Here is a 24,730-nt window from a genome sequence, read left to right as displayed (position 1 = left end):
AAACCAAGAGAGTGGTCAAGGTTAGAGACCCAGACTTGGAGGTCATTAGCACACAGGTGGTAGCTAATGGGCATGGTAGTAGTAGTACCCTGGAAGAATGTTAGAGGCGAGAGATACTGTGGAACACTATCATTTAAAAGACAGGCAGAGGAAGAGGGGCCGGAAAGGAAAACAGAGAGGGAACAGAGACGTAGGTCGGGAACCGAGAGAGAATGAGCAGGATGGGAAAAACCAAGAGAGGACTTTTAAGATAGTCTCAATATTTTCAAAGTATAAGTTTAATGACAGAGTTAGTTGGCTACTATTCCATAAAAGGATTACTCTATTTCCAAAGAATTTGCACAGTGTCTTACACATGTGTTGAAAGATTGAGAAAATAAATTAGAACATGATAATGCACACTTAATGCTAAAACTACTGAGCACAATGTAACTTCTAGATAGTTTGGAAGGCACTTGGGATTTTCTCTGTGCCTCAGGGCACCATTATGAACTCTAGCTGTTGTCCTGCTCAAGTGTGGGAGGGCTGACAAATGGAACATTGATTGACCTCTGGATAAACCAACTTTCACTCCCAATGGGAGGACTCTCTAGCAGCAACGGAAAAGGGTATCCAGATCCCAGCTCAGGCTAGGAAGTCAGCTGACTCAATCAGGGGCACGAACCCAGCAGAAAAAATTAAAAACCTTTAATCCTTCCAGTTCTCCCACTCTCTTGCTTATAACGTGAGACTCGTCACTCAAGGGAAGTTCAGAAAGCAAATCAACCTCCCACTCCATATCCTAAAGTACTAGAAATAATTGTGACATCTGTACACATGGGTTTCAAGGCCTCCTGATAGGTATCCAAACACTTGGATCTGAGTTCATAACGGTGTGACATACACTTGAAATAATAAGTTTAATAGAGTCAAGAGAACCTGATTTAGAAACCTGTTTCTAAGGCTGAGCCTTTCCTAAGAGGGAACCTCTTGCCTTAAGGTGGGATCGTCACTGATGTTCTAGGCACGGGGGCTAAACGGATTAATCGTGGGTCTCCCTGGGCTCTGACTGTAAGGTCACTCTATGCTTTGAGTTTGCCAGCTGTCAATTCTGTTACCGTCACATCAAAGACAACAAGTAAACTTGAGTGGAAGTGTCAGGGGATTGTTGGCCCCAGACCTCCAGATTCTGGCACTGCCATGACCACTGATGGTCTGGCTTTTCCAAGACAATCAAGACAGTCCACATGGGAATAATTCCCTGATTGTCCCCTGCTGAGCGGGATTACTAGGTTTAGAGGCATTTGCTGAATGGTACAGCTCCTGATGAGAAGGGGATGGGAAAAGGGATGGGAAAGGGGGAAGGAGCTGGTGGGAGGGGGCTGGGGCTGCTGGCCGCCCCCCAGTGCTGTCTGCATGGGAGTGGGCAGCTGTGATTGTGCTTTCATCCACCACCCAGAGTCCGGGCTACTCGTCATCATCATCGCTGTCGTCATTAGACTCCTCGTCGGAATTCTCGCCATCATCATCGTCATCCTCATCGTCATCGTCATCTCCGTCATCCCCATCTTCATTGTCATCATCTTCAGTGTTTATCTTTCCAGAAAGCACATCCTCGATCCAGTCCTCCAGCTCCTCAGCCGTGGGCAGGTCATCATCATCAGGGATCTCCATCCAGACACTATCCGCCTACAGCGAAGGACCGAGTGAGTGAGTGAGTGAGTGAGTGAGTGAGTGAGTGCCGGAAGGACCAGCCAGATCAGAGGGTTCCGAGCAGCCGGGCCCAGTCATCAGGGACATGGACACACTGTTTCATGGGAACACCTCCATGCAGAATGCTATGTGTAGCAGCCTGCTCGTGCAATGTCAAAGGAAACCTCTATTCCAGTGTGTGTGTGTGTGTGTGTGTGTGTCTGTGTGTCTGTGTGTGTGTCTGTGCGTGTAATTTGCCCACAAATGTCTCTGGGGAAGGAGAGTGGGTGTGGAGGCAAGGCTGTGGAAGGCTGGCAGGGGAATGAGCCAGGCCCAGCACACTAGGACTGGCAGCTGCTCCCACCCTACCCGTCCTTGAGATGCCACCTCCCCTACTACCCATCTCGAATGTCTGCCTTGCCTCCCCACCCTGGAGTAGTTCCACCAGATCAACGGCCCTGCCTGGCGGAGCCCCGCCTGCCCTCCTCAGCCCCGCCAGTAGGGTGATACTGTGGAAAGTGCTGGGGGTGGGAGCTAGCCCAGGATTGGGGCAATTCACAGGGGTATTGAAATCAAGTATTATTATGAACCATAACCATATTTGCACTGTTTTTTCCCTTCTGATGTCATGAGCATATCTACAAGATACCTATATAATAACAACAAGCATGTATATGACGTTTCTGGTGGGATAGCCATGAAACTATCGCCAAAGCTTCCGTCGGGGCATGGGAGTAGGAAAGGGATCAGGGCAGTGGGAGACACTTTTGCTTTTCACCTTACAGCCTACTGTTTTATTTACAAATGTTTTAACTGGAGTAAATTTTTAAAATTATTAATTATTATTATTAATTTAAAAAGCAGTGTACAGAATAAATAAATGTAGAATCCCCCAGGTGACTGGACACCTACCAACAGGATAACAGGACATTGCTCACTGGCCCCCATCCGCAAGTATTTCCACCACAATTAATTATGGCTCTATTTTTTTTTAAGTCATCTTTGAGCTTTTATGTACATGTTTTCCTGTTTATCCCCTCTATTAGCTTTTCTTTCTTATTGAAGTACAATTAACATACAGTGTTATATTAGTTGTAGGAGTACCATATAATGGCTCAACAACTCTTTTTTTTTTTTTAATTATGGCTCTAAAGACTTCTCTGTGCCCATCTCTTTCTGTCCATTACTTGCTCATTATCTGCGGTATCTGTCTCCCCTTCTGTTTTGCTATGGTGGGGCTGTATCAGCCGTCGAGACTAAGGTCTGAAATTCCTCAGGCTCTGCCGGTCCACACCAGCTGTTTCCACCCTCGCTTAGTTCAAGGGTGTCTGCACGGTGAGGAGCGGCCCCTCCTCCTCCTCCGTGATCTTCCTCCTGCCCCCCTGTAGCCTCCCCCCCCCAATCACCCACTGTGCAACTGTATCTTCACGTGTGGGTTCCTCTGTGTAAAAAGAGTTTGTTGTTGGGCTTTAGGAGAAAACACAGTTTACTTGGCTGGAAAGTTCCAAATAGTCAGTAAAACAGGACAGGCTGGCCCCACAAGCAAGGAAAGGTGCCCATGCATTTCCCAGGAAGTGCCCACGGAAGACAGTCCTGAAGCCATAGACTGGGACTGGCTCAGAGACTAGGCTCCGGGCCACACTGGCAAGTCTCCTGAGCTTGGGCAGGGCCGAGAGTCCTGCTCCTTTCAGGGGAGGCTAGACTCCTGTACATGGTGTCGCAGTCTGGGCTGCATGGCAGAAAACAGGACAGGCTGAGGGTGACTGACGAGCTCATGCTCATGGGGTATACTCACGTCTGTCACATTCACCACCCCAATCTGGGGCTTGAATAGATCGATCTTGAAGGTCTTTTCCCAATAGGCGACGAGCTGAAGCAACAAAAGATAAGATTAGACAGCAGGCAGAGGGCATTCCTTGTCGAAGCCACGTGTTGTGGCTGGACCCACCTGCCATCCCATCATCGGTCACCTTTGCTTAAAGGTCTCCAAAACAGCTGTGGGCACTTACGAAATTGAAGGCTTGGCCTCAGCCCTCAAGCACTTTAAATAAGTATGAAAAAAAGAGGTCCAACACCAACTAGGAAAACAGGTCATATAAAAGCTTCTACAGCTGTAAGGAAGAATATTACAGAGATGGGCCAATGTCGGTTCCCAAATGACTGTGGCTTTTTTATAGTTCATGTGTGGTGGGAGCTATTTTCCTCCACTTCTCTTTCAATGTCCCATTTAAAAATCCCTTACCTAGCGCTACTCGGATCCACGGGATGGAGTGGCAGTGAAGCGTCACGCAAGTGAAGAGAGGACTTTTTCTCTCACCAGGCTTGGGATACTAAGGACTGATCTCTGACTGGGGCGGGACTAAAGGAGTTAGGGGCCATGTGGCTAAGGCAATGCTAATGTTCCGTGGCAGAAAGTCTCCCAGGCAGATATACGGCCTGATGGGGACCGGGGCAGTCAGGAACCTGGAAATCCGAACGGTCTGAAGATTTCTCCTTCGTAAAAACCAAGGCGAAGAAACTATAGAGCAGGTTGGGAAAACTGCAGACCATCCGCCAGCTTGCATAACAAAATAGTCCAGATAAACTCAAAATACAGCCAGGCAAAGGCTAACTCAAAAGTTACAGTAGGAGCTCCTGGGTGGCTCAGTCAGTTAAGCATCGGCCTTCAGCTCAGGTCATGATCTCGGGGTCCTGGGATCGAGCCCCACATTGGGCTCCCTGCTCAGCAGGGAGTCTACTTCTCCCTCTCCCTCCCCCCCCCACTGTCCGTTCTCTCTCAAATAAATAAATTTTTTTTTAAGTTATAGTATTTAGAGTCTTATGAGGCCATGGCTTTGTTATGATTACCCAGAATTACAACATCGGCTTCAGGTATCACGGAAGTCTCTGCCCCTGAGTTATTCTGTATGTAGGATTGGGTTTCAGGATCCTTGAAATCATTAAACTCCCTCAATTTTGACTATTTAATTATGACATGATCAGTCCTGTCTTATGCAACAAATGGTAATTCTTGGAAGAAGAGAAGTTATCATTTGTAACCTAATGATAACCAAACTTGTACCGATTACCAGCAGTTAGCTCAAACTAAAGTCTATTGACTGATGAGTAGACGAGTCTTTGGCATCCGACAGACCTGGGTCGGGATATCCCATCTCCCACTTAGTAGCTTTAACCTTGCCAGCAGTTACTGTTTTATCTGTCAGATGGGATTATGGCAGTCCCTACTTTATAGGGTTGATGGGAAGGTTCGATGAAATGGGGCCTGTAAAGAATTTACTACAGTTCCAGGCATACAGAATATTAGCTACATCCATTGTCATCACCACTGGGCTCGTGTACCATACACATTCTTATTCTCTTTAAAATTCAGTATATTCAAGGCTTTCAGGCCATTGATCACTGACACTAGCAAGAGTTTGGACTTTAAGTTTCTTACATATCCAACATGCTAGGACCTGGGAGAACACAATGAACAAGACAGGGTCTCTGCCGTCCGAGAGGTTGCTCCTTCTCTCCAGAGTTTTTCGCTCTATGCAAAATGGTTAAGTCCGATTTTTATTACATAGCAACTCAGGCTTCCTGAGAATGATGGTCCCCACCCAGCACATGAAGGAGGTTGTAGCAGGGGAGGTGGTGGGACGGGGAGACAGGAATGGAAGTGCCAGCAGAAATTTCCCCCAGCTCACTCATGTGGGCGGCTGGGATCCCGGGTCTCCAGGGAGTGAGAACGGTGGGTCTAACCACGTCAGCGCCAGCACCAGGTACGAAGTTCAATGTCGCCCCACAATGTGGCCAAGGTCTTCCGCACCGGATGGGGGGTTACTGTGTATCTGCACGTGCTTCTATTTCACACCCCCTTCATGCATCCGGGTCTCACACGGAACACACACTCACCAGAGGAAAGTCATCTGGGTCAATCCACACGATGCTCAGGTCGGGGTTGTCGGTGTTGTCCCTGGCAACCTGTTTCAGGATCTCCAGGAACTCGTAGCCATCTGAAGCAAGATTCGAGAAGTCTGAGTAACCCCTGCACATACATGGCTTCCGGCACGAGGAGCAGGGAGTGTGGTTTTTCCACGAGGGTTTCTTAGGCCCTTTGGTGTATACCCGCAATTATAGGATTATTCTATAAAATAAGTCAGATGAGAACTCCAGCCACGAAGCAGCTTACTCAAAGGAAACAATAAAAATTTTAAATAAAAAAATATTAAAAGTTCACAGGGAAGTGGCTGGTTCTTAACTCAAAGCCGGGCTGCGTTTGCAGATCTGCATGTGAAAACCGACCAGCCTTGAGTCAGCCAAGTGTAATCCCAGATCACCAGAACCCCCGCCTGGTCCTCAGTGCTCTGTGCCCTCTCTTGAAACCAATAATCCCTCAGAACTCTACGGACCGAGAACATGCAGCCTGGACCCTTAGTCTTCTGCAATCTGGAATTTCTAAAACCTTCACACGAAGCTTCTGATTTATAGCTGGCTTCATAGCTTTGAGATAGTAAATGGGGTTTCCCTCCCTGTCTCACCATTTCCTTGTATGCTCTGCCCTCCCCCTCTTCAGGCAGCAGCATTTACGGCCCCCAGGGGAGGGATGATTCATAAGAAAAGCAGAGACAAGCCTTGTGAGCCTCAAGAACGCAATTTTTTTTTAATTAAAAAAAAAATGAAAGTCTAAAGCTTTATGGACTGGGAGCATGAAATTTATACCATAAACAAAAAGTTTTGGGAGAACATTTAGTAAGAGAAAGCACACCCTAAACCCTCAACACCCCCACCCCACTGCCAACTAGAAACAAAGCGTTAGATTCTGGGAAGTCCCTGAGAAGAAGCTCTGGGCCTGTGTGTACGTGTGTGTGCGTGTGTGCGTGTGTGTGCACGCGGGCGCACAGATGCAAGCCAGTGTGTGCACGTGCGTCCACACACAGAAACTCCATAGTTCCAGGGGACCTCAGTGCATAGGGCACCCATGCTTTGTTTCGGAATGAAACTCTGGGAAATGGAAAGGCCCCAGAATTTCTTGGAGAACCCCTTGGTGCAGGAGCATGGGGACGGAAAAGTCTGTCAGGAGGCCCCACCGGTTCTCTGTGGCTCTGAGGAACATGGATGAAGCCACAGCTGGGATGGACAGGACCAGTGGTGACCTCCTGGGAACAAGGAACAAGGGCTAGAGGCCACAAGGAACCACAGCCCACTCCGACCAGATGTATCTCCCACCCATCTATGCCTGGGAAGCCGCGAGACACCAAACTTTTAGGGACAGTGGGGTGAGGGTGGGGAGCCATCCATGAGCAGACCCAGTTCCCACTGGATACAATACAGGTTTGGTTTCTGGACTGGTGGAACACGTGGCCTGAAATGCATACCTTCTCTACCAGCAGCTCCCCACCTGCCTCGGAATTCCGTCCGGCAATTGCCCTTCCGTCGTTGTAAAGGTTTCTTCTTTTGCCTGAGGTCCCAGCCACTTTGAGCCCTCCTGTTTAACAAGTCTCTCCTCTCCCTGAGAGCTCTAGCCTTTGTTTGGCTACTTGGGGCCCCTGGGTAAAGGTTTTTCTCTGCACTTCCTCATCTCCTATACATTCTGGGCAAAATGCATGCCATCCTTGGCGGTTTTGCTCTGAGTGGGTGTAGTCACTTCCAGTGTCGTTAACTCGGACTTCTAACTGTACGATCCAGGCTGGGGCCCCACGGGCCTTGCTACCTGGAAAGCAGAGGCCACAGCCCCTTCCTGCAGAGATGACCTCTGGCTGCGTGATTTTTCCATCTATTTCTGAATTACAGGTTTCCCCTGATATCCAAAAGTAGAACGTTCCTAGGAACCAAAATGTTGTATAGTAAAGAAGCAATAACATGTCATAAAATCAAAAATCCTCTTTGGACTTCTTTTCATCAGCAAAAACAGGTACTTATAAATATAGGCACTTTGTAAGAGCAAAATGACTTAATGAGAAAGTTGTGAGAGGGAGGGAAACCTGTATATCATGAATCACCATGTACAACAGACCCCTGAAGTGAATAGGACCATACGCTTCAGGGTTCATCATCATTGTGGGGATTGGGTGGGGTTGGGTTTGGGGGATATTAATTCTGCTGCTTGTAGGAGTGGCTGAGAAGATCGAGCCCCTCCAGAGTGCCACTGGCCCCTGCTGTCTGAACACTGTGGATCCCCCTTCTCTGGGCAGAGAACTGTGTAAGAACAGGGAATCTGGGGGTTGCGTATCATAATACACAGCCCACAATGGGGAATTCTCCAAAACACTTTGCATGACTGCTTTCAGTAGCCAGAGGAAGTACTCTGGTAGGTGAGAACCGAATTTAAAAGTGAACTTGACAAATCAGAAATTCACAAAGAGGATAAAATTCAAAGACAGACCCTGATTCACATAGAAAATAAATCTGAGGTGCAAAAAACAGACTTGTGTAAAGGGAGGGGAGAAGCCATCTAGGCACCACATTGTAAAGGGACAAAGGCGTCATCAGTACTACAGCTGAACATGCATGACAGCGCTTAGGTTTCTGATGGAAAGCCCCACAGAGGGTTGGAATTAACGAGCAGGAATGCTACATACAAAAACCTTTTCTACTCTACACGTGAGAGCAGGTTTGGAGATAAAAATGAAAAGACTGATGGGGCGCCTGGGTGGCGCAGTCGTTAAGCATCTGCCTTCAGCTCAGGGCGTGATCCTGGTGGTCTGGGGTCAAGCCCCACATCAGGCTTCTCGCTGGGAGCCTGCTTCTTCCTCTCCCACTCCCCCTGCTTGTGTTCCCTCTCTTGCTGGCTCTCTCTCTCTCTGTCAAATAAATAAATAAATAAAGTCTTTATAAAAAATGAAAAGACTAAGGGAATAAAAATTGGGTTCTGCTGGAAAAATCAAATGGGTGGCAGTTTTTACATAAACAAGAGAAATTGAGATTTTGGCTTAGTGCTTAATTTTAGGAATACAAAAGGTTTTTGCATCTACAGAGGAGTAAGGAAAACTCAAGAAAACATTCACAGACTAAATCGATAAATGAGGTTGACATGAAAGCAAGAGAAACCTCATCCAGATCCAAGGACAGCTTTTCGACTTTCAGAATCACAAATTCCATAATGGACATAATCCTTCCGCATCCCTGGATATTTTCAAGAGCAAAACAGAGGGAGGCAGCCCAGCATGATGCGTAAACACACAGACACGCGGGGCAAACATCCTTGGTCCAAACCCTGGGTCTGCCACTCCGAGTGTGACTTCGGGCGAGTTATTTAAGTCTTGGTTCCTCATCCATAATATAATTGGGATGATGATAATAAAAATACCTATTTCATAAGGGGGTTATAGGTTACATGAGTTAGGACCTCTAAGTCCCTGAGACGGTGCCTGGCACAGAATAAGCTTTAGCCATCATCCCTAAATGATCTGGATTCTTCTGCCTGAATACAAGGAACCTGGCCATTCATCTCTCCATTCAGGGCGCAGGTAATAAGTACAATGATCTGGGCACAAGCGGTGTATTTGATACAGTCTTGGCCCCACGCGGTAAAGAAGACAGGTTCATAGGAAGTTACGCCAGGAGATAGTATGTCATGGGGCGGTTCCTTCTGGCCCCTGCTCATGATTCTGTGACTGAAGGCCTCAGGGGTGGCCTTGCCAGCAGGTGTGACTATGAGAACCTTGCCCCAATATGTGGGTTAGAGCAAGGTTTAATTCCTTTGTTTTAAAGTCTTTAAGCTAACTTGGATGTTCCTGATTCAAGGTTCACAAGCCCGATACACTCTATCCCCTTGTAGTCCCAGCCTTGGACGCGGACCTGCTGGAACGGAATCTCCCGCATCTGGGAAAGCTGTGTTAAGGCAGCTAAACAGGTGTCCCAGGTATTTAGCTCCTGAAATTGCAAGTTATGAGTTCAATTCCTCTTAGTGAGAGCTTCTGTTTCTTTGTAAAACAGGTGTCCAGGCAGGTGTCTTGGAAAAGGGAAACAGTCACTGTGGGTTCTCCCTTTTTGACCAGGAAGGCAGGGCAGGAAGTCATATTTCACTTTTGTAATTCAGTGTAAAGACCAAGATGAGGCCACAATTGCAACTGCATGAATGAACGGATGCATTTGAAATGGATAAATGTTTCCTTGTATCAGTGATGCACTAAGCTTAGAGGCCTTCTAAAATTGTGGCCAAGTATCTTTCAGAAGGAAGAGTCCATAATTTTTTTCAAAAAGCTAGATTTAAAAAAAAGGAGGAAATATTATTCCGTGATTTGGGGGTTAGCAATTATTTAGCCACCAAAATTACAGGACTAGTCAGTGCTTTTAATCTTCACCTCTAGTCCCGATGGAGTCAGGAAGATTTTCTTATTTCCATTTTAAAGAGGGTGCAGTTGAGACCCAGGGAGAGTATGGGGCTTGCCCAGCCCCGTGTGGGAGCAAGTGGCAGAGCCAGGAATCTAACTCAGTTCTTTGGTCTGCACATCCAGAACCATATCCACAATCACTGTCCCTCTGAGGTCTTGGTATTCCTACCAAAGCTGTTGCCATCTTCCTTCCTCAAGGTTGTGCTTGAGATCTGTGAGCCGAGTGTGAAAGCTTCCATAGGAGGAAGGCAAGGGGTTCAAGAAGGCAGTGCAGGGGCAACATCCTCCAGAGGACGGAGCTCCCCCCCACCCCTTCCTCCTCCTGGCCACACTGTGCTGGGTCGGTTAACTCAGTGAGGTCCCTAAGTGACTAGAGTCTCAGAGATCGACCTAAATAAAGAAGAGGGACCTGGTGCTGTGAGAACCACGACTCCCTCCCTGCCACATGGGCTTGGAACCTGAAGTCCCATGACGCAGGGCTGAGGGCTCGTGTGGAGCCAGGTTTCCCACGGCAAGCAAGAGGCCTCTGGGAATCACATCTCTGTGGGAGGGGAAACCGGTGATTATGCTCTCCTCCTTCCCAAGCAGGGAGGATCTGGTGGGAATGAGGCCACACCAAGTCCTGGGGGACCAGTTCCAGGCAGGCCACAGCCCTGTCAGGAGCCAGGGCCGGGTCTGGGAGAGAAGTGTGTATCTCGGGGTGCAGCCTAGGGGCTGGGAGCCTGGGTTTGAATCCCAGTTCCACCACTTAGTAGCTATGTGACCTGGTGACATTATTTAACTTCTCCATACCTCTGTTTCCTCATCTGTACATGGGGGGAGACCATAAGGATGGTACCTAGTAAGGTGCTTGTGAAGATCACATGCTCTGGTAGCACTCAGCAAGAACCAAAAACGTTAAATTTGATAAACCAGATTTACATCGGGAAGGTCGAATAAGCAGTCAGCACTCCTACTTGAGACAATTGATCTCAAAAACATTTTCCAAGAACCCCGGGTGGTTGCAATCCGGTTGGAACCGGGCTTGGAGACGTTCATTCCAGGGCCAGTCCGCGCGCGCACACAGCCGCCTGTCCTTGCTTTTCCAGCTTGTTAGTGCTAATACTCCCTGGGCCCTTGGAGGATATCCATCCAGCATGCGCTCATGTAGAAACGCCGCTCTGCGAACCTTTCAGCAGGTGTTATGAAGAAGATGTCAGCCTGATGCAGGCACATCTGGAGACGGCAGAGGAGAGGTGTTCATTTTCAAACCTGTCAAACAGTGGCTCCGGGGGGCATCCTGAGCGCAGGAGCCGGAGAGGCTCTGGAGAAGGAAGACCGAGCAGCTCGCAGGGCCTGGGGCAAGAGCAGAGCGCCGGACCCGTCCTTTCCGGGCCCCGAGAGCAGACAGTGCAGCCTGGGGAGCAAGCTCGCAGCTGGCAGTGTCGGAACAGCTCGGAGAAGCGCCCTCAGGCGACTCAGGTCACTCGGATAGTCACTGTATTCCAAATCTGGGAACGTCAGTGGACAGCAGGGAGGACGGCTGACTTCTCTCCCTTAATTGGCTCTCAAGCCTCCAGGTGGCTGCCCCCTGTTCTCACTTCCCGCGATCTCCCGCTCTCCCTACACCGCCCCCCCCCCCCCCCCCCCCCGTAGTGCAGCAGCATCGCTGCGCATGTTCAGAGCCGGCCTGGGGCCCGGCAGCCGGACAGGTGCTGTGCTCAGCGGCACTGTGCCCAGAAGAGCCCGCAAGAGATCTAAGCTCGTGGGTCCGCTGTGCGCCCTAGCCACGTGATCTCGAGTACGCCATTGAACTTCTCTGGGTCTTTCACACGGTGGAGGGGGTGGTGAAGGGCAGCAGAGAGGAAGGAGGGCGGGCTGAAGGATCAGCGGAGGAGGGTGCCAGGGGTAGTAACTGGGAGGGGCCCACACGTCTGCAGCAAGGCCCGGTGCCACCGTGAAGGAAGCCCGACCACCCTCAGCTTCGTTCCTGCTCTGCTTTCCCCCAGCAGGTCCCCCTGTCTTGGCCTCAGTCTCCTCACTTGGAAATGGGAATCAACCAGCAGCACCCTCATGGGGTTCTGTTGGATCAGCATAAAGTGACCATCACCATCTTCATCATCATCAGGGCGAGCTCAGAGGTCAAGAACGCCTGCTGGAATGTGAATCCTAGCAAGCGATTTGGGCCCTTTAACCTCGAAGACCCACTTTTCTCCTCTGAGCTGGGATGGTAATAATCATGCACTTATCACAGTGTGGCTTTAGGGACCAAGTGAGATCCTCTCCGTACAGCACAGTTCCTCAAGACTGTTAGCTCTTTAAGGAGAGCTGTAAGGACTTCCCGGATAGATAACCTTCTTTGTTTGGCCAGTGAGCAGGGGTCTGGTTGGGGCACTCGACCACGTCCAGCTTAGTAGGAAGAGCAAAGGTATATGAGGAACCGCTGTCTGGGCGGGAATGAAATTCCTCGTCTTGCAGCCAGGCCCCTCCGCCCCGGGTCACACATCAGTGACCTTCGGGTAATGAGTGACTAGCTGCAGCTAGAAAAGCCTTTCCCTTTCCTAGCCCCAAGTGGGCCAGGCCCTCCCTGGATGAAAAAATATGCTTCAATCCCCCACGCCCTGCCCCCCCCCCCCTTCAGTGCGTTTCTTGCAGCTTCCCAGGAACAAGCCCCAGCTTGGGCTCCTCTGGGGAAAGACACAGCTTCAGGCCCAAGGATATTTGTGCAGGGAGGAGGTGGAAGTAGTTTCAGGGGCTCGATTCATTGCGGCAGCAATCTCGGTCAAACAGGTTCCTGCAACTTCTTGGAGGCCTCTTTGTTCCATTGTTCCAGAGAGCCAGACAGGCTTCCCCACAATCCTGGAAGGGGGCAGGTGGGGCCGAGGGAGGAAGCCCGCTGGGGTCTGGCCAGCAGTCTGCTGCTGATGGCAATTTCATCTCTGTTCACACAACACCAGGGATCCGACTCTGTTTGATTGTAGCTTGTAAACCCTGGGCAATTGGCTTCCTTCGCTATTTTCCCCTGAGGGGACACAGGGGTGGCCAGAAACTGCTAGAACCATACTGGCATTTTTTTTTTTTTCAGACAAAGGGTAGATATCCTTGAAGAGTTTTGCCAACTCTGCAAGTCAATGATGGGAAAACTGAGACATCAATGAGCATTCAAAAATGTTAATAAAAACAAAAGAGGAGGAACCCTTCAGATAATTTGGAGCATCAATTTGGTTTTGATACAATGGAACACTGTTTGGCCCTAAAACGGAGTGAATTACTGATACACACAACATAATGGGGGAACCTTGAACACATTATGCTAAGTGAAAGGGGCCAGGCACAAAAGGCCACCGATTACATAATTCCATTGACATGAAATGTCCACAATAATCAAATCCATAGAGATAGAAAGTAGACTAGTGGCTGCCAGGGGCTGGGGGAGGGGGGGAAATGGGAGTGACTGCCAATGGGCATGGGGTTTCCTTTTGAGGTGATGAAAATGTTCTGGGGTTAGGTAGTGCACAACTGTGTGAATATACTAAAATTACCACCGATTCGCACACTTTAAAAAGGTGAATACTGTCACGTGTGGATTCTCTCTCAAGTTTAAAAACTGTATGATAACAGCATTTAGGTTTCTGTCTGTAAGAACAATGGAGGCTGATAATGTATTAACAACAACAAAAATGGGTGCGGCGGTGAAGTGTTGGGGTTCAGTCTTGGTCAGTCATCCCCTTATCTGACCACCTCCCGACAGCTGTTTATGGAGTACCTACTATGCGTCACGGTGCTGTGCAAGGCCCAGGTACGTACTGATGACCAAGACCGCCTAGGGCTCCTTCATGACCTACCATTAACTCCTCGTGCCCTCTCAGGAAGTGTGCTCAACTTCTTGAAGATTCCTTGTCTGTCCCTATGAGTGTACAGGAGATCTCAGGCAAACACCACAGTGCTGCGTTCCCCGGGCCAGCGGGTCCTAACCCTGCTGCTGTCTTCACGCTCGCCTCCGAGCTCCGTGAAATTATGGGTTTCCGAAGGTCATGTTACACTCAGCCCCAGGCGGCTTTGGTGCTTGTGGTTCTCGGCGCTGTCAGGTGTGGGGACCCCGGCCAGGCACCTCATGGCCCAAGGCCTGGCCCCTGAGCCATCGTAAGTGAAGTTCCTTGCCTTCTACGTGTGCGGTCTCGATCGTGCCCGGTCTCCCCGTACGCACCTCAGAATGCCCACTTATGCTTTCCCTTTGGGGACCCTTTTTGTCACAGAGCATTGCCAAAGGGACCTGGCATTTTACTGGCCACCAATATTGATTTTTCCTGCACTTTCCTCTCCACCGATGCTAAAAAGATTGAGGCCAGGAAAAAGTCATCCAGGTTCCAAAATAAAACAGAGCTACTCATCCATTTATAGGGTCATTTTGCACTTTAGAAATTAACGGCTAGTTTTGTCCAGGTGTCACTATTTGAGGGAATATTTTCTATTAAGTGTCCCAAGCACACACCGTATTTTACAAACCAAAGCATACGTTGGTTGTAATTGTAATGTAGGATTGCTATTTATGTAGGCTAGACCACAATACTGTTAAATAAACTTTTAATGTGGACAGAAGTTCTCTCTCTCTCTCTCTCTCTCACACACACACACACACATACCCTGTAAAGTTATGGTGTTTTTATATCCCCCCAGTACTCAGTGCTTCTTCCTAGCTTGGACAGCTAAGCAGGCTAGAATGAGGTTCTGATCCATCCACATCTGGTCTTAGCCTGTGCACAACTGACAGCGGAGTCATACCTAACCAGCAACCACCAGGGGGTGCCCAATATCTTGCAGAGGCCTTGCAGACAGGAAGTGAGGCAAGAGCAAGGAATGAGGGCTGGCAAAAGGGAGAAGTCAGATCTTGCTTAAGGTGGCAAGGGACAGATTGGGGATTTCCTACCTGGGTCACTCCTCTCTGCAAAGGCCACAATATGGATCCCGTTCAAATCATCTTCCTGGAGGAGAGAAGAATCAGAGGTTAACGCTCCCAGGTGGAGAGAGAGAGAAAGAAACAGGTCAGGGACAGACACAGAGGCTGGAATGGAAATAGGCAGTGGGAAGGCGGCGGAGGGGCAGTGAACACAGGGGGCAGGGGAACAGGGGGGCGCACAGTAAGGAAGGAAATATTGATGAGCAACTGGGAGGAATGCGTGCTGTTTGACACGTGGGTTTGCGAGACAGGAAAACTCCCACTACACACAAGACATCAGCACTGAATGGGCCTCACTCCTGTGGGCTGTGGGGTCCAGGAGAGCAGCAGTAAAAGGTGAAAGGAAAAAGAATATGAGTCTGGTTCATCAGAAGCTCCAAGGGCAACAAGCACTCTGAATATAGCTCCGTAAATGCAATTGTCAGTCTGTGTTTTGAGAATTCACCACCAGCAACCAGCAATTACAGGAACTTCTGAATGCTGTGGACGGATCCTGAAACTGTCCCCAGACTGGCAGCAGAGAGCAATCTTCTAGGTAAATTAGGACGTGGGTCTGTTCTGTGCACACAAGAATCCTATACAAGCTTAGGGCTTCTCTGTGAACCCTCCTCCTACTAAAGAACCCCTGTAGTCAGTAAGGGGACGCCTTGCTGGCTGTGACTTCCAGGTTCCTTCCTTGGGGTCCTTTCTGCTCAAGTCCAAGGCTTGCTGAGGGCCTCTAACGCATTTCTCTGAGTGCGGGAGGCTATGGGAAGAATTCATTTGGGAGCTCCGGAAAGTTCAGGGTGTGACGGTGACAAGTGGGTGTGGCTGTGGAGGCCAGGGTGGGGTGGGGGGGCAAAGCCAAGAATCCAGAGTATTTCACATCTCTGGGCAAGCAAGCGGCATTGCATGGTTCTATGTCCTGGACAGAAAGAACCATACACCTGTGTCTCCTTTGCATCAATTCATCCCCCAGAAGGAAGAGCAGGAGCTTTGGCAGAGGCTCTGTTATGAGCGAGGTGATTCCCAAAAAAAACGTGGAGAGGAAGATGTGTAAGGATGAGGCACCGGGGACAAATCTGAGTGAATACAGATTATCGCTGACACAGGGAAAGGGAGTCACTGGGTACCCTGGATGTCATGTCAGAATCATCCTATGGAAAAAAATTCCAGGCGTCTCCACCCTCCCACGATCCCCGTTTCCATTTCAATTGATTTTAATGCTGGTGCAATCCTATCTAAATGCTAATTTTTCCCCTTTGAGTTTGAATGGACAAAACCTCCAAAAATTCTGAGAGATTAAATGGAAAATATTATTATTAAAAACAAGAGAGTGGGCACGGGCTTGGTCAGATGCTCTGGGGAATTGAATTTTACAGATCTATACGTGTGCACGTGTGTGTGTGTGTGCAGGTTTATTACACAAATCCGACAGCAACCAGAAGGGGAGTCCGAGGTTTCACTGTTTTACATTTGCTATTATCGCCAAGCAGAATATCCTGATCAGTTCTCATTAGGCTGCCCTGTGTCTCTGTCTCCTGCCATCAGCTGGAAGTGAGCAGTGTTAACTCTGTGAAGCAGCCTTCATTTCTGTGTGCCCTTCTAGAATGCATTTGGAAATTGGTTTTGGAATTAAGAATCCATATTCGTTTGCTAAGAGGCCACTCATAACGCGGCTGTCACTCCCCACGCCTGAGATGGTGCCTGGATGGAGGGCTGTAATCAAGGCAAAGAGTCCTTCTCTTTGTCGGGATCAAAGAGTCAGCGTACAAACCTGTACTGAATACTTGCAGAGAAGCAGGTGCGGGCAGGGTGCCAGGTATTTTCAGTAATAAACTCACAGAGCAAGAATCCACGGGCAAGCGTATAAAGCAGGGTTACTCAGTGAGAATCCGATGTGCAGGGGTGAGGAAGAGCCAAGCTGACCATGCATAGGACGGAAACCCCCGGGGCTTTCTCTGAAACCCACAGCCTTTGCTTCAGATCACCCATTTGGTCTTTGGATCACATTGTCTTGGAAACTATCTTTTTAATAACACGAATCTTCCCTTCTCAACCAGAGGGCAAGCTCTCTGAGGGAAAGGATCATGCCTTAAAATAACAACGATTACAATGGCCACAATGGGATCTGCCCCCTGACGGCCGTTCTTTGTATCAGTACTTTGTAAGTACATTACTTCTAAATCTCAAATGGAAGTCTTATTCCTATTTAGTGCTTAAAGAATTGAAGTGACTTACCTAACGCCACAGAACTAGTGACATAACTGGGATTCAAGCCCGTTTTGTCTGGCCCCACGTGCTTTTTCTTTCTCACCGAAGGGGTCCAGAATAAGCCACTGTGGCATAAAAATTATTTTGAGCTGAAACCATATGAATTCCTGAATGCCTTATCTACCTAAAAACAGAGAATCCCAAAAGAACTCAATTGCCATAAACCCGTCCCCAAGAGCAGCTCTAATTTCTCTTCTCAGACAGACATCACAGACCTTGCAAATCTCCCATCTATTCCCCAAGGCCCATTTCTCTTTCCAAAGAAGTCATTTGTTTTTCCATAAGTTCCCTTTCTCCCCAACCTTCTAACAAGTCATTAGTTCTCCCAGAAGTGTCTCCTGCCTCTCCCATTTCCAATGAAGATGGCATATAAGCCCTTTCTTGAGTCACATTTCCTTCTAAACGCCCTTGCGTAAACAGGTCATTAAATGTGTTTTTTGCCCATGCTAACCTGTATTTTGTCAGTTTAATTTGCAGCCCTTCACTACTGAACCTAAGAGGGTAGAAGAAACAATTTTCTTCCTTGACATCACCAATAGCAACAGAATGAATCTGTTGTCCCCTGCAGGGTTTGTAGATGTTTCAAACTCAGATTAGTGACTCTTAAGTTAAAGGAGGCCAATAAGGGGCCTTTATGTAAAATGACTGAGCTCCAGAACCCCAAAGAACTGAAGACTTAGGAATTACTTGGGTGAATACCCTACTCTGAATTCTCTTTCACTTTGGATGTCCATCTGTCACAGTAGGAGCATACTGGAGTGGCGTTGTATGTTTTGAGACTGTTTCGTTTGCTCAGCCCTGAACTCCTATGGACACAACAGCAGTGTTCATTTTCATAACTCCCGTGCTTAGCGCAATGTAATAGGTTCTTATTAATGCCTTAACTCACTTAAAAAAAGAATATGGTGATAAAAATCTTACACATTAGTTGAAGAAAATAAAAAATAGAGAAACCACAAAGAAACCACACATCAGTTACCCACTAACCAGATATATTACCACTATTCCTGTTTTGCTCTGTTTCCTTCCAGGTTCTGTTGAATGTTTGTTCTCTTGAATGAAGTGATGCAGAGAAAAAAACATGCACTTAAAACTGCTGACTCCCTGGTGCAATGGAACATTCCAGGGGCTTATCTGGAGGTTTTTGGTCCCCTTTTGGAAGTACTCCTTTGTTATTGCCCCAGAGAGGAGTTCTTTCCGAAGGAACTGCTGACTCCCATCCCGGTAGGCTTTTGCCCAGGACTCTGACCACTTGCCAGGATGGAGAGCTGGTTGGAAGGTAGAGTATTGAAGGGGAAGGACAGGTCAGCGCTCAGTCCAGACCACCTTGCTCCACCTTGATGCTCTTTGAATATTCTAAATAAGCAAATAGCTATTCAATTTACACACAGCAAGTGTGGCTAGCCACCAATTTCTTTAGTAATGATCAAGTATGTGTTTTTTATGGTTTGCTCTATAGAAACCCACACAATGGGGGAAAGAAAAAGGGCAATATGGCTTTAGCTCAACTTAGTTTTCCTATCTTATTTAAATATTTTGCAACGTCTGGGGAAGTGGGAGTTGAAGATAAAGTCTTCCAAGTTCATAACCGGTCACTTTCCCCAGCTTCTGTGGTTTAATTTGCTGAGGCCAAGTGGTCCATGGAGATGCTGCTCTTTGGAGCAGTGCTTTCCTAGGTGACGAAGGTAGACAGGGAAGGCACATGGGAAGTGGCTCCCCAGAGATCCCTCTGACAGATTGATTTCTGCTTCTCTTTTTTAAGGATGGGAAGACGATCCTGCCTTCCCTCCCTAGTTGGAGACTTGGGACTGGTTAGGTCTGGTTACAGCTTCTGGGGAAGTCACGTGAGTATTCCGTGATGATGGGCAGGAAGGAAGTAAACCAGTCTAGCTGCCCTTTTCTCTACCAGGTTAAATTTAATTCACAGCCCTTTCCTGATTAGGAAACAATTGAATATATACTAATGTGGAAGATATAAGCCATCATTGTTATATTATAGCAAAAGACTGTAACTTTTCTTTTTCCTTAGGTGAAAAGGAAGCAGAGAATGAGTTCCAGTGAATCCAGAGAGTGAACTTCTTTCTGAACATCTGCCTGTGATATATGAGAGGGAGCATTTCTGCTGGGCATTGTGGGGGACAAGGGGTGTTTGTGGTCAGGGGGAGGGGGCAGGACACATGTTCTCACGCCATGGCATATGGTATCTCGAATGTGATATTGCTGTGTCAATAAGAAAAGGCCTGAAGGAAAGGCCTCTCTTAGGGATGAAGAAAATAAAAAGAACGAAGAACAGAGACATAGCAGAACAGAACAGTGATAATCACTCTCAATTTAAAATGGTACCCTGTGTCATGAAAGACAAAGAAAGACCAAGAACTTATCCCAGATTAAAGACTAAAGAAACATAACAACACACTACAGTTGTGAGATCCAAGATCAGATCCTGGGCCAGGAAAAAATTTTTTTTTCTTGTGCGGTAAAGGACATTAGTGGGATACTAGTCAATTTGAATAAGGTCCGTAGATGAATTTGAGTTATACTAATTTCCTGATTTTGATAAGTATACTGTGGTTATGAGACACATTCTTGTTTTTAGAAAACACCTGAAGTACGTAGGGGTAAGGGGAGTTGCATCTGCTACTTACTCTCAAATAATTCAGGGGAAAAATGTTTATATCCACTATCTGTCAAGAAGTATGTGATCAAGCAAAGAAGATAAAATGTTAACATTTGGAGAATCTGGTAAAGAGATCATGGAATTCTTTACATTATTTTTTGTAAGTCTGAAATAATTCTAAGTAAAAGGTAATGATATTTTTTAAAGGAATATTATTTTTAAAGCACTGCTACATTCTTTTTAAATATAGTAACAAGACCTTTTAAAGATTAAATTTTTGGAAGGTTTAAGTGTTAGGAAAATACGTTGCCATTGTGTTGGGTTGTTCTTCAATAGTCCACTGCTCCAGACTGGATTACTTGCTCTTCAGTGTCTTATGAAATGTTTGTTCTGCCTTCGGACGTACAAAGAAGTTACCAGCCAGTAAGACATCAACTGTTAAGTTACTTCATGGTTCTGTTCATCTGTCATTTTAGACTCTGAATCAAAGAATAAATAAATAAACGCTTCCGTGTTAATTCCTTTCTTCTCCCTCTCTGGCCCTTGACAAAATGGCGCCTCATGGGGATATGGCTTACTCTGGGGAACTATAGTGAAGAAAACATGAGAATTGGCTCCAAATGATGGAAATTTAAATCCCAAGATCTAATGCTTATTAGTTATGTATCCTTAAGTAATTAACTTAATCTGTATGATCACCAGTTTCCTCATGTAAAATGAGGTTAAATAATACTTGTTCTACATCACTTTTTAGAACTCTTGAGACATCCAGGTTAGAAGGATACATGAAATGCTTTGAAAAATGCTCCACAGACTTTGGTTGTTATTGGTTATGGAATTTGTATAAAGCTGGTGTGGGATGGGAGGCTGTATGTCCATGGCCCTCTTTCTATACTGTTTGACCTGCCTGACACATCGTCTATGGCGTAGACCTAAGGGATAATGTGACTCAGTGCCTTCCAGTGCCTTGAGTTGATATTTATGAAAATAGCTACCATTGATTGACCAAACACCTACCAGGTTCTGGGCTCTTCGCAACCACTCATCCTCACCAAAAAGCCCTGATTGGAGAAGCAGAACCTAACTAAAGCTCAGAAAGATGACATGACTTGATAGAGGATGCAGAGCCAGCCGATTCTGGATGTGAACCCAAGTCTCTATGACTCCACAGCCTTAGCTCCTTCCATTATGCTACCCTGGGCCTCTGGTAGTCAGTGAGCAGAAGTCAGTAGTCACTGTGGGAAATGAACTCAAAGATGGAGTAATTTTGCCTTGTGGGTAGCACCAAAGAGGCTTAAATTAGATCCACAGAGAACTGGGCTTCAGTTGAGCGTGATGCTGTCCATGTTTCAAATACTCCACCATCTAGACATCCACTTCAGCAAAATAAAGTGTGGTTTAAATTTGGGGACTCAAAGGGGTACTTCTCTTGGGCAATATACTGGTGTCTACAAGGCAGGAAGAGTTTGCCATTTCTTACCCATGTTTCAAACATATCTTCTGGACGGAGGCGACGTAGGGTGGGTCTGAAAAAAACAAAGATAAGCTTCCTTGAGTAGGGATTACCAAGGCAGACACCGCAGCCTCAGCATAGGGAAACGTAAAATGAGAGGGTGGTTCATTTGCAAGGGTACGAAGAGCTCTAGAAATCCCCCCTAAGGAGATGGAGATGTTCTACCCTGCTGCATCACACAGGGAGCTGGGCCTGAAGCTCCTAGCCTTTTCACAGACCCATTTGATCCAAGGATTATATAAAGCTTATTAGAGGGGTTCCTGGGTGACTCAGTCAATTAGCATTCAACTCTTGATCTCAGCTCAGGTCTTAATCTCATAGTCATGCGTTCAAGCCCTGTGTTGGGCTCCACAGTAAGTGTGGAGCTAAATAAATAAATAAGTAAGTAAATTAACAAATAAATAAAGTCTATTACAAAAAATGAGTCAGAGGGTGCAGGGTCAGCTTATTCCTAGGGCAAGAAGCCATTTCCTTCCTCATAGACAGGGGCCACTCCTGAGAGCCCAGAGCAGGCCCAGAATGAGGAAATCTGGGAGAGAAAACAGAAGTCTTGGTTTTCCCAGCCCAGGACTGCATTGTCTTATCATCAGGACTACCATTCAAAAGCTCTTTAGGGATGTTTGGAGGAACAGGTAAAATGATATTTTGCTCATGGTTTTATTTCTTTCTGAATTGGCAAATTGTGTTAGACACATTGAGATTTGCTTCTTCAAATGCTGCCTCCCTATGGGGACCAGGACAACCAGGTGATGGAATCATAGTGCTCCAGGTTCAGAGGACATATGTGAGCATGTGTTGGAGAGGGTGGGTGGCGTGGTGAGGTAGTGGACCCACTACCACGTTCCATGTTTCAATATTGTCCCTCCCTCAAGAACAGGGGTCAGCGAACCATAGCCGGTGGGCCAAATCCAGCCAGTGCCTCCTGTGTTTAGAAATAAACTTTTATTGGGATACAGCCATACCCATTTGCTTACATACTGTCCACAGCTGCTTTCACACTACAACAGCAGAGTTGAGTATTGCAACAGAAACCATCTGGCCCACAGAACCTGAAATATTTATTCTCTGGCCCCTTACGGAAGAAGTTCGCAGATCCATGCTAGAGCTATTCTAAGTGGTATCAAATATTCCTCTCCCAGAAGTTCTATGTATAAAACGTTCATCCATGGCTAAGTTATTTAACTACTCTGAGCCCAATTCTTTGATCTGTAACACTGGGATAATAATACTCCATAATGTTGAATATTAGATAAAATAGCTTCCATAAGCACCTAGCATGGTATTTGGCATATAATAGGCCGGCACTAAATCTCTATTGTTACTATTGTAGAATTTGACTTGTAACTTACTCTGACTTGGAGGGAATTTGCTGATTGTGGGGAGTGGGTCTACTTTGTTTGCAAGTGTAGGCCCATATTCAGAAAAGGTAGCAATATCACTGCCCAACTGATCAATGACCAACAAAGCCATTCTACTGATTTCCGTTCTGCTGGAGTAGTAACTCCAGGTTGTTGGTCTTGGGAGGCCTAAAAATGTTAGGACTAAGAGGTTCTTCTCCATCCCCCAGACCCTGGACCAACCCCCCTCACCCACCCACCATCCCTTGCATGCCATCTGGGGCACCTTTGGTGTTCCTTCACAAACTCCACAATCTCCTCTTCTGTGTAAGGTTTGTCAGGGATGGCAGTGGGCTCATCCATAAATGGCTCGTAGAAGTCAACCTCATTCATCTTCAAGGACAATTTCTTTGCAACCTGTAACAATTAGAAATACGACAATAGTTTCCTTGAATGCTAGTCTAGAGTTGCCCATCTATAAGGAGTGCGTGTGTTTTCTGGCAAAGATAGGAGAATCTACCTACAATTTTAACTTAAATGTTGAAGTGGTAGAAACTCAGTGCCTGAGCCCTAGCTTGACCAATCAAAGAAGGACAGATAAGAAGGAAAAACCCTCTCTGGCAAATGAGGTCCAAGCAGGAGCAGTAGGAATGAAAAGTGTGGAATCTAATTGTACAACCATCATCACTCCACTGTATGTGCCAGGGCTGGAGGAAGAAACAAATGTCAAGAGAGAAAGCTCAGTGTTCTGAGATGCGTGGATTTAATTGAACCAATTTTGATAGCACAGGCAATTGACAGAAACCATTTAAAGCATACAAGTACTCCAAATCAGAGATCAACCCATTAATCTGTCCTCGATCAGCTCCCAACCCCGACTTGTGATTTAGGTTGAAGCGCTGGCCCCAGGGTTATTTCTGAGTACTGGCTTGTCTGATGGTTTCTTGGACTCTGGGAGCTGCCTGCTTTGTTACCAGTCAGAAGGTGACCAACCATTCTGCTTTGTCCAGAGTGGAGGGTTTTCCCAGGGTTCAGATTCTTAGTGCAAGAACTAGGATAGTACCCAGTAAACTAGAAGGAGCTGCTCACCCTCTACCAGATAAAAAGCTTGGGGGGCCAGCCTGCAGCCTGGAAGACATCTGCTCTCTTGATTAAAGTGGCCACAGAGTCTGCTGCTGGAGCAGAATGGTTGCTGTGTTTGCCTGTAGAGCTGCTGAGCTCAAACCTCTTTTTGTGAAATGATTTGAGAGGCTTGGAATGTGCAACGCTTTGTAGAAAACCAAATGCCATTCTTTTCTCGTTTGAGCTGTGGTCCAAGAAAGCACAGGGATGAACAGTGGTTCCCTTGAAACTAAAGGAGAATTGCCTAAGAGCTGACGGCCTGTGGTGGTAACCCACGGAGCAGAGGCCCAGGGCAGCCGTGACTAATTGGGGAGGGGGAGGAACTGGGTATTACATAAGCCGTTACACAAGGAAGGCCATTCTGAGCAAACACTGGTGTCCCTATGGCTTTTGTCATCAACTGCTATGAATTCCAGGTCACTATATTCCAAAAGACATTTCTTACAGGACTTCGGGGAAAGAACCTCCAGCATCCTATCCAGAGCTCAAGAAAACAGGCCATGTTAAGAGCTACAGTCAGTCAAAAGAGATTTTATCACCATGTTGATTTGGTTTTAAGGGACAGGAAAGTGTGGGTTTTTTTCTTCCTTTCCCTCCTCTTCGGCAGGGTGGGGGTGGTGTGGATGACGGGGTGGGAACGTGGGAAGGAACCAACAACCACACCACCAGTGTCTGGGTTTTCACACTGTTCTTCACAAAGCTGGCCCATCATAGAATGGGCTTAAAATGACACTGGATTCTGGATTTCTGACTTCACTGACTACATATTTTAGGAATCAGGAAACTGCTTAAAGGAAGTAGGGAGTGACCAGATGAAGGAAAACAGTAATAGTAGTAAGTTCGCGGAGTGCTCACTCTGGGTCAGGAGCTAGGGCAACCGGTGCTGTCACGCACCCTCACTTGGCTTGCTGAAGTAAGAACCATCACCATTACTTAATTTACAGATAATGAACCAGAGGCCCAATC

The 24,730-nt window shown here is 47.1% G+C and overlaps 1 protein-coding gene across 1 annotated transcript in view; it reads right to left on the bottom strand.

The window, feature by feature from the left end:
- Window positions 1-262: 262 nt before the first annotated feature.
- The window catches only part of CASQ2 (calsequestrin 2), a 61,456-nt gene continuing 36,988 nt past the window's right edge, over window positions 263-24,730 (bottom strand). Inside the window, exons 6-11 of the mRNA XM_026483673.4 lie at window positions 22,929-23,059; window positions 21,273-21,318; window positions 14,893-14,947; window positions 5,566-5,666; window positions 3,467-3,541; window positions 263-1,668 (exon numbers count right to left, since the gene is read on the bottom strand). Coding sequence (XP_026339458.1) covers window positions 1,447-1,668; window positions 3,467-3,541; window positions 5,566-5,666; window positions 14,893-14,947; window positions 21,273-21,318; window positions 22,929-23,059 — 630 coding nt within the window. The 3' untranslated portion in view covers window positions 263-1,446. The remainder of the gene's footprint in view (window positions 1,669-3,466; window positions 3,542-5,565; window positions 5,667-14,892; window positions 14,948-21,272; window positions 21,319-22,928; window positions 23,060-24,730) is intronic.

Source organism: Ursus arctos, unplaced genomic scaffold (assembly GCF_023065955.2).
Source record: "Ursus arctos isolate Adak ecotype North America unplaced genomic scaffold, UrsArc2.0 scaffold_12, whole genome shotgun sequence".
NCBI lineage: Eukaryota > Metazoa > Chordata > Mammalia > Carnivora > Ursidae > Ursus > Ursus arctos.
This window is presented reverse-complemented; position numbering and strand designations above follow the sequence as displayed.